This window comes from Aegilops tauschii, chromosome 1 (assembly GCF_002575655.3).
Source record: "Aegilops tauschii subsp. strangulata cultivar AL8/78 chromosome 1, Aet v6.0, whole genome shotgun sequence".
NCBI lineage: Eukaryota > Viridiplantae > Streptophyta > Magnoliopsida > Poales > Poaceae > Aegilops > Aegilops tauschii.
In genome coordinates this window covers 269,543,071-269,553,097 of record NC_053035.3, presented here as the reverse complement: position 1 = coordinate 269,553,097, position 10,027 = coordinate 269,543,071, and the positions used below count along the sequence as shown (strand labels likewise).

The window sequence follows — 10,027 nt, the reverse complement described above, 5'->3', positions numbered from 1 at the left end:
TGTTTATGGACTTCTTGGACAAGTTTGTGGTGGTGTTCATTGATGACATCCTCATTTACTCCAAAAGCAAGGACGAACATACGGGACATCTTCGCGCAGTTCTGCAACGGCTTCGCGATCATCAACTGTATGCCAAATTTGCCAAATGTGAGTTTTAGCTCCAGCAAGTGGGATTCCTCGGACATATCCTCTCGGCAGAAGGAATCTCGGTGGACCCAAGCAAGGTAAAAGATGTACTTGATTGGTCCGCACCCACCACCGTCTCAGAAATCTGGAGTTTCCTTGGACTGGCCGGATATTATCGCCATTTTATCGAAGGATTTTCCAAGATCGCCAAGCCAATGACCGAGCTCCTCAAGAAGGACAAGAAGTTCGTATGGACTGAAGACTGCGAACGGAGCTTCAATGAGTTAAAAAACCAGACTGACATCAGCACCCGTATTAACTCTTCCAGATATCTACCGCAGTTTCGATGTTTACTGCGACGCCTCCAGAAAAGGACTGGGGTGTGTACTCATGCAAGATGGCAAAGTGGTGGCCTATGCATCTCGCCAACTGCGACAACATGAAGGAAACTATCCTACTCATGATTTGGAATTGGCCGCAGTGGTGCACGCTTTAAAAATCGGGAGACATTATCTGACTGGAAAGAAGTGCCAGATATTCACCGACCATAAAAGTCTCAAGTATATATTCACTCAGCCTGACTTGAACCTTCGACGGCGAAGATGGCTCGAGTTGGTTAAGGACTATGACCTCGGAATAAATTATCACCCGGGCAAAGCTAATGTGGTGGCTGACGCCCTCAGCCGCAAACCAGCCAACCTCAATGCCCTAATGGATTCCTTGCCTCCAGAGCTCTATGAAGAAATCATGCAGCTAAATCTGGTAATCACCGACGCCCGTCTTACCAATATATTGGAAGTTGCTCCTACTCTCGAAGAAGAAATCCGCAGAGCTCAAGCGGATGATAAGGTGTTACAGATATATGTTCAGAAGCTGCACCAAGGGCAAGCACCGGATTTCACTATGGATCAACAAGGTTCGCTAAGGTTCCGAGGAAGACTTTGCGTACCCAACCAAGACAGTCCGAAGAAGAAAATATTGGTGGAAGCACATGAAGCACCATACTCAATTCATCCCGGTGGTACCAAGATGTATGAGGATCTTCGTCAGATATTTTGGTGGGACGGAATGAAGAAAGACATCGCGTACTTTGTGGCCTGCTGCGATATCTACAATAAGGTAAAGGCGGAACACCAAAAACCCGCCGGACTCCTCCAGCCTCTGCCGGTATCCCAATAATGGGACGATATTTGCATGGATTTCATCACCGGATTACCAAGGTCTCATCAAGGAAATGACGTGATATGGGTCATAGTGGACACTCTAACCAAGGTGGCACACTTCCTACCCATCCGGACCACATACCGTGTAAATCAACTTGCACAGTTGTATGTATCAAGAATCGTCAGTCTGCATGGAGTACCCAAGACTATCACCTCCGACAGGGGATCTCTATTCACATCCACATTTTGGTCCCGACTTCATCAAGCCTTGGGGACCGCTCTGAAGTACAGCATGGCTTACCATGCTCAGACAGATGGACAGACTGAGCGAGTAAATCAAATACTCGAAGATATGCTCTGGGCATGTACATTGGCCCAAGGAACCAAGTGGGAAGACTGTCTGCCCTACGCCGAGTTTTCCTACAACAACAGTTTCCAGGCCAGCTTAAAGATGTCACCATATGAAGCCCTGTATGGCCGGAAATGCCGCACCCCATTAAATTGGTCTCAAACCGGAGATAGCCATATTTTCGGGACTGATTTAATGCTCGAAGCAGAGAAGCAAGTCAAGGAAATCCGAGACAGACTGTAACTGGCCAAATCCCGACAGAAGAGCTACTATGATGCCAAACATCGTCAGATCAGCTTCGAACCCGGAGAACACGTATATTTCCGAGTCACCCCTATGAAAGGAGTCAAGAGGTTTCAGACCCGAGGAAAATTGGCACCCAGATATATCAGTCCATTCCCCGTCATGGCCAGAGTCGGAACAGTTGCCTACCAGTTGGAATTGCCACCAGAATTGTCAGAAGTACACAACGTGTTTCACATCTCACAGCTAAGAAGATGCATCTCGCCACCGGAGAAAAGGACTGATATGTCAGAGATAGAATTGGCTAAGGATTTGACTTATGAGGAAAAGCCAATCAGAATATTGGATCAGACAGAAAGGGTCACTCGCAGCAAAGAGATAAGATTTTACAAGGTTCAGTGGGAGCATCACACCGAAGAAGAAGCAACCTGGGAAAGAGAGGAATTTTTAAGGACTGCATACCCAGAATGGTTTTCCCAAGCAACCGAATCTCAAGGACGAGATTCATCCTAAGTGGGGGAGGTTTGTGACAGCCTGGATTTTTCCTTCTCTCTTTTTACCGGACTTGCCTTCTCTCTCTTTCCGGACTTGGTTTTCATCGTGGTTTTTGCCCTGATTTGATTTGGATTTTTGGATCAATTCAAATGGACTTGTCACTTGGGCATATCCTTGGCTTTCACCCAAGTGACCTATCTACCTTATTCCTCCCACAAATTCCCAAAATAATAAAATGAATATTTTTCCTAAAAGGAAAATATTCATTTTTCTCTCTTAAGCTCATTTCAGAACTTTGTGCTCCAAAGCAACCTCAATTTTTCTTGCTCAGAAAAATCTAAGATAATTCTTAAATATTCTTAGGACCATGGCACATCTTCCCATGCAAAAATATTGCATCACTTTTTGTAATATTTTTGCTGTAGAAAATCTTTTCACTTATGGACCAGAAATGCACCTTGTACAACAAGTGCATTTTTCCTTGAGCTTTTGGCCTTGAGATTTCTTGAGCTTAAAGACCTTCCTAAGAAACCCTAAACCCCAGGAGATTAGCCCTAATGGTCTTCTAGAAGGTGGCCAAACTTGGCGACCAAGTTTCTGACCAGAAACTTGCCAGCTTGGTAGAGTCGCGTCTGGTTGGCCTGGGTATGATCCATCACCTCTCCTAGACGTAGCACTGCACGGTCGAGCTCGTAGACAAGGTTTGGCCGCTCCTGGACATTGTTTTGGCCATGCCAGCTTGGTGACCGCGCGAGGACACGGCGCCTGGCAGCGTCTCGACGCGCTCTGGCTCGTGCTTTGCCTTCTGTTTCGCGCGTGTGCATGCAAGCGCTCGCCTCTGACTGCCGCAACGTGCCACAACCCTCGACCAATCACCCATGACCCCTCCCTGGCGCTCGCCGACGCCTGAGCCGCCGCAGCAAGCCCGGTCAAGTCGCGGCCAAAATGGCACAGTGCGCGTGTGTGCTTGTCCCCATCTCAAACCGCCTCCTGTGCTCGTTCGCGAGCGTGGGCAAGCGCCGGCGTTGACGCTGCACCCTGTCCCCTCGCGTTGGAGCCTCTCGTCGACGTTCGCCGCGTGTCCAGAGCGCTCCGATGGTGACACGTTCCCCCCTGCTCCGGCTATATAAAGCCACCCCGCCTCCCTTGCTAGCCACGCACTACTCCACACCACCTCCACGAACACGTAGACGAGCAGAAGCCCGGTCGGGCAGGCCTCTGGCCGTCGCCCCGACCCGAGGACTCCGGTGATCCCCGCAGGCCAGCTGCCGCTCTCCAGGGCCTCTCGAGCTCAAGCAGCTGCTGGGGCAGGGCCTTGGTGGTCTGCTGGAGCTGCCTGGACCACGCCAAGCCCTCGGAGGTGCCTCTTGCCACCATCTTCCACCTCTCCGGCGGACCCCGTCCGCCACCGAAGCTTGCGAGCTCGACTGCGACCAGCTCCGTCCATCTTTCGGCAAGCCACGGGTACGGGCAGGTGCGTCGCGAGCCCCGCTTCCGATCTATCCCTCTAGCCTAGCCCCAAACCCCCTCGTCGCCGGCATGAGCTCCGGCGAAGCACCACCTCCCCTCTGATCTCGACAGCCTCACCACTCGCGCCCGAAGCGGTACGAGTGGAGGCGCACTCCCACTTTACGCCTTCGACGTCACCCCCCCCAGGATTTTCTATTTATTCAAATTTAATTCAAAAATTTGACTAAACTTTGACCAGCCACCATTTCTAAACCATAAGTCCAAATGAATTGATTCTTTTTGCGTTGTCTTTGTTACAGAAAGCTCTAGCAGCACACCAAAAGCTGGATTTTTTCCTTGTTGTCTAGAATTTCTGGTGATTTTCAGAATGTGTTTTGACATTTATTTTTGTGGTTTCAAAATATTTTCAGAAGGAGGATCTTGCCTTGAAGCTAACCAGGAGGAGTGTGACCCTCCTCTGCACTAAGGCAAGCCACATCATCATTTGGATGGTGTTATTTCAATATCTATGATTTTCTACTTGAATATGAGTCTTTATTTGCATTTAAAATTTGATAAATTAATATGGTTAATTGCTAGTTGTTTTATGATGCTTGATATGCTTGTTTTAGCTTCTGGTTGAGTTCATGGAATTGTTTGGCTAAGTAGAGTAAGATTTTGCACTAGATATTTTGTTATGGAAAGTTATGGTAGCTATTTTTTGCTAGTAATAGTTTTCAACTAAATGATGAAGTAATAAAAATGTCGTTTGTAGATAAAAATGAGTTATAACCAGAGAAGTTTCTGATCTTAGTATTGCAAGATAGTTATGTTGCTTGTTTTGATCCATGCTTAAGAGTTGCTTGCTCTGTGTGACGAGTAGTTGCATGATTTCCGGTATGATGCCATGATTAGTAATAAAAAGTTTTTCTGAAAGTTATTAATTGATTAAGTTCAACCTGAATATGATGTTGATCACATCATGGTTCCACTGAATCGGGTTTTTAATTCAGTGCGACCACATTTACCTAATGGGAAGGTCTTGATTTGGTCCTTTGTCGTGGCTCTCACCGGTGCCTCCCGCGAGGGAAGGTTATGGGCGTGCATACCCTGGCCCGGCAGGCAGACATAACCTTGTGTGCTCGTTTTGTTTTTGGTAGACACGGGGCCACCGGTGCCTCCCGCGAGGGACGGTGGCAGTTGGTGTCTTTGGTAGACACGGGGCCACCCAAGACCTAGCCCTGAGAGGGAGATGGTCGGAGTGGCCGGGGAGAGTGCATGGCAAAGGGAGGGTTTTATCAGAATACTTTGGTCCACCCGAATGGGAGTACGAGGCCAGGTATTCCGTACTGTGGGTAAAGTGCGCTACCTCTGCAGAGTGTATTTAATCTATCGATAGCCGCGCCCTCGGTTATGGGCAAGACTCGGGAGTAAGTCACACCATGGATCAACTTTTATAATTAATCTTGCAAACTATTAATTGTTGTGATGCATTGTTTCGTGGTGAACCTTGAACACTCGAGGTGTTCATGAGTGATTGGTTTCAGGTGTGACCCCGGTGTGGTCACCGTTTGGTTACGAGGTAACCGTCTGGTAAGCGAGTCCGTGTGACTCGGTGCGCTGTTTGGTTGCTTTGCATAGCTTTGCATTTGTAGTAATTTCTTGCATTAATTTAACTTGATTAATTATCATGATATTATCTGTCATCGTGCTTATGTTTGTTGTGAGCTTGCAAGTACATTCAATGTACTGACCTGGCGTGTCATGCCAGCTTTCAGGCAAGTTAATTCGCATCGGAGCGCATCTCGTGTCTAGGCTGTGTCCATGTCGGTGTCCCTGTGCCATGGAGTTCCGCTACGCCATTCTTCCGCTGCCACGTAGTTTCGTGTGATCGAGGCCCCAGCCATGTTCATTAAATAATGTACATACTGTCCAGCAGCACCATGTGTGCCGCTTGGCCTCGAATCTCGATGTAATATCAGACCTTTGTACCACGCTAGTATCAATAAAGCGGTTATTTCTGTACCATGTTGTTGTGTATTGCCAGAAGACTCGATCTCTGGGCTGGCAATGTAGGGTAAACCGGTTTCTCCGAGCCGGGGTGCCACACCAAGAGTCGTCGCTGCTAGAGGAGCTGGTGACAGGCCTGGCGCCCGCAGCCACGCCGCGCAGGCCGCTGCCTCCAGGGCAGCACTCCAGGCGGCGGCCCTCCTCGTCAAAAACCTTGAAGGACAGCGTGGAGACGCCATCTTACTCAAAGTGGATCGCGAGGGCCCCCTCAGTGCGGCAGGCGCGGGCGACCTCGCCCCATCCACGGGTCATGAAGATCTTGCCCGGGGGGCGACCTCGACCTCCGCCCACGTGGCCAGAGTGCAGCACCCGGCGTGCTGTAGCCACAGCTCAAGTGCCCCCCTTGGCAGCATCTCCTCGGCAAAGAGCCACGGGAGCTGGATCCACATGCGCGGTGGCATCGCCGCCCACACCACGAACTCGCGCGAGGAGCCCTCGGCATGGGTTCGTGGGCCGGCGGCTCGTGCTACCTCAGCCTGGCCACCACGGCCGTGGCTTGCACGGCGCGGGGCGCTCCGACCTTGTCCAAAGCCTTGCGCTTGGGCGTACAGAGGGAGCGGGAAGCCAGGCGGAGGCCGCTCGTACCAGGGTCGCGTCACCTCCAGCCTCACATCAATGTCGCGGGGACGGTCGAACCTCTTCTTCGGCGGGAGTGGCCCCTGCTCCTCGTGAGGGGTTTTCCCTTTCTCCGCAACAGAAAACCTCCTAATCGACGCCATGAGTATCGCGGCAAGACGGCGAGGCAAGGAGGAGGAAGAAGAAGCAGGCGGCGAGAAGGAGATGAGCAAAGGGGGCTCCGCCCCTCTCTTCATTTATAGCCTGGAGGAGGCCAACCGCCGGCCTCCACGATCGCACGTAATGATGGTTTTTCTCTGCATGCAGCAGGGTCTCATCAAGTCGAACGGTTGCCGAGGGAGCGTGGGGAAGCGGAGGCGCCCACGACCCATCAATCGCCATGCGTCAACCGAGGCCGCAGGCGGTTGGGGCCCGCGGCGCTCCGCACTTGCCCTTTCGCTTTGTCTTGAAGCCAAGTTCGAGCGCGCCTTGGGCCCGGGGGCTACTGTCGGCGTCCTGGGACTGGGGGTACCCAGACTTGCCTGCCTGCGGCCCACGGCGTGGCTCCATCGGCGGCCTGGTACGGCCCAGCTTCAGCAACAACAACTCAAGACCCCCGCGAGGGGCCAAGCCTCGCGAGGCGGACGACGCCAAGACCTCCCTTGGGGGCGGCCTCCCTAGGCTAGCTCCCGAGGAGCGGAGATATCTATACAGAGCACACCTCGCGAGGTTCACATGACGTGAGCCGTGACGACCAAGGCCAGGCGGGTGCCAACGGGCGCAGTGTACCAGTTTCCTCTTTGGTGCTAAGGAGGCAAGCGTAGGCGCGGGGTCCCGAGGAATCAAGCAAAGGTTTTCATATCAGTGCAACAAGACCAAGACCGCCAGAACGGCAAGACGAAGGTCATCGCGGAGCCCATCGCGGCGTCACCACCAGAGCCTTTTGCAGGCGAAGACTACTTTTGTCAAGATAGCTTGTACTAGTTGTCTCCCTTCAAATTTGGCCGTTGTGGGATCCCTTCCCGCCTACATTTGGGAAGAGGACCAAGGCCACTATAAATAGGACTTAGCCACCACCGTAGAGAGGGACCGAAGGGAGAACGGATCCATTCCACCCTGACCGATCCACCAGCTCATCGAGCTCAGGAACACCTCACCTCCTAAGGTTGTTCCACCGCTGTACTAGTTCATCCTCAGCCCCTCGAGGCAATCCACCACAAAGCCGGAGTAGGGTATTACACCGCAAGGCGGCCCGAACCAGGATAAATCCCTGTGTCCCTTGTTCTTTGGGTTCGTCGAGCTAGGCCGTGGGATCGTTGAGCAGGCAGACTGGGGAGAGAGAGTTCTTCGCATGCACCCCAGAGTTCGAACCTCTCAACGGTCTGCGGAACCCCGAATCCGACAATATAGCACGCCAAAACCGACCTATTCCAATTCAGCTCTAGGATTCAGCATGATGCCGTGGAAGTAAATTTCATTGGTTCATTTTCTATTACCTAATGATTTTGTATATCCGTGGTCCGCTATAATCTGGTGCATCTCATTTTTATTTCAGTTTTTACCAGAAAACTTCCAATATATTCAATCTCAATCATGACGGTACAAGAAACACCGAAGATAATAAAAATAACAAATAGGTCCGTGCACCACCTAGCGACAACTACAAGCACTGGGCGCGCTCTCGTTATCGCCCCTCCCTCATCGAAGGTGAGCAAATCTTGTTGTAGTGGACGGTCGAAAAGTCATCATGCTAAGACCCCATAGGATCAGCGCACCAGAGGAGCAACCATCACCAATGAAGAAAATCATAGATTGAACGGATCAAGCCTGTAAACACCCAAATAAAGACGAACGAAGACTGGATCCAAACAAATCCATCGAAGACCAACACCGATCGAATCTCGTGAGATCAAACGGAAACACACCTCCACATGCCCTCCAATGAAGCTAAACGCACCATCAGGACGAGGATACAATGTGGGAGAAATTATTCCTACCGAGGTACATCGCCGCCGCCACACAACCCCAACAAAGACGTTGAACCTAACAAAAATAAAAACGGGTCCCTCCCGCTGGCGAGGGGCCGAGGTCATCTGCACGTCCATGGCCCAAAGGCCATCGGAGATGAGGTGGACCGGCGGCGACGCGGACGGGAGGAGGGAAGACTTTCCTTGTGAGAAAGGAAATGACTTGACTTAAGAGAATTATCTTTTTTTTTTTGTGCGAGGAAATAATCTGATGCATCTCCTGTTATAAATCTGTAGTTTGTACTATAACAACATGGAGATAACTCAAAAAATATATTTCCTGACAATGTTAGGAGATGCTCACATACTGACAATGAATTATCTACCTAATAATAACCTAAACAAGTGTCTTCTTGAACAAACACCATAATGACACGTCATAATCCTACATGTAAAAGTTGTTGAGCATGTTCCTCTTCCTAACACACCCCTCCATTTTTTGAAGCTTACGCGACGTGATTAAGACCTTCTGTCCTTTGCTCAGTTCACTGCACCACACACATACCCATACGACCATATCCACGAAAAGTCATCTGCGCACGCGCATCACCGAGCGCGCCTTCCCTTTCCTCTCCTCCTAGTAGCTTCTCTCCCCGGTTCTTCCCTCTCTCCGTCCCGTGGTCGGCCATGCCGGGCGCCAGCTCGCCGAGCGGCCGCGCCGGCGCCGGCAGGAGGTGGTGCGCGCACGGGGACCTCCTGACCGTGGCCGTCGCCGCGATGCTCTGCTCGGCGACCTACTGCTTCTCCATATGGCACAACGGGCGCAACGCGGCGGACAAGATCGTCATCGGGCCGGCTCCCTTCGTCGTCGCGGGCGCCGCGTTGTGCGGGGGCGACGCCGCGGAGCTCGACTTCGAGGCGCACCACACCGCCGAGCGAGCCGGGCTCTCCGTGTCGTCTTCATCGCCGACGGTCACCGGGCGACGGGCATTGCGCGCGGCCGCGGTGCCCATGGACGGTATCGGGCGACGCGGCGTGGTGTTGGCGGGGAACTCGGCTGACGGCAAGGAGTGGGCACGGGTCAACGGCGACAAGCTCCGGTCAATACACGCCGGCGCCGTGCGCGCGTAGGCCGTCACCGTCTCCCGTCTCGTCCCGGCGATAGCGACGACGGAGCCACGCTATCCTGCCGGTCTTGGCCGGGGTTCCCAAGACGAAGACGTGGTCGTGCGTTGCATTTGGAAGCTATACTAGTAAATAATTTACTCAAGCTGCAGTCCTTTTTGGATCTATGTTTGTGAAGATAAAATAATCCGGGGATGTTTTCGCGTAATATCGTTGAAGTGGTAGCCTGGTAGGGACTGGTTGGCATTTAGGTGGGCTAGCCGAGAGTGTTTCGGATGTTTTGTTCGTCTGATCCGTATATTCGGACGGCAGCTTTGCACTTTAGTGGGCGGCCAGATCAAGAAAGGCGACGCAGCGGGCAACTACAGCCAGTGACGCCTTCAACCAAAAGAGTTGACCTCGCATTTGCTCTCCATCGTCATCAGTGGAGAAAAACCACCACATGACCACAACTTGGAGTAGTCTGCACAAAAAGAAAAGAAAAT

General features: G+C 51.8%; 1 protein-coding gene across 1 annotated transcript; it reads left to right on the top strand.

Moving 5' to 3' along the window:
- Positions 1–8,817: 8,817 nt before the first annotated feature.
- LOC109761932 (uncharacterized) lies at positions 8,818–9,750 on the top strand. The gene has a single exon (XM_020320742.4). The coding sequence runs from the start codon at positions 9,105–9,107 to the stop codon at positions 9,546–9,548; it is 444 nt and encodes a 147-aa protein (XP_020176331.1). The 5' UTR covers positions 8,818–9,104; the 3' UTR covers positions 9,549–9,750.
- The last annotated feature ends 277 nt before the right edge of the window (positions 9,751–10,027 follow it).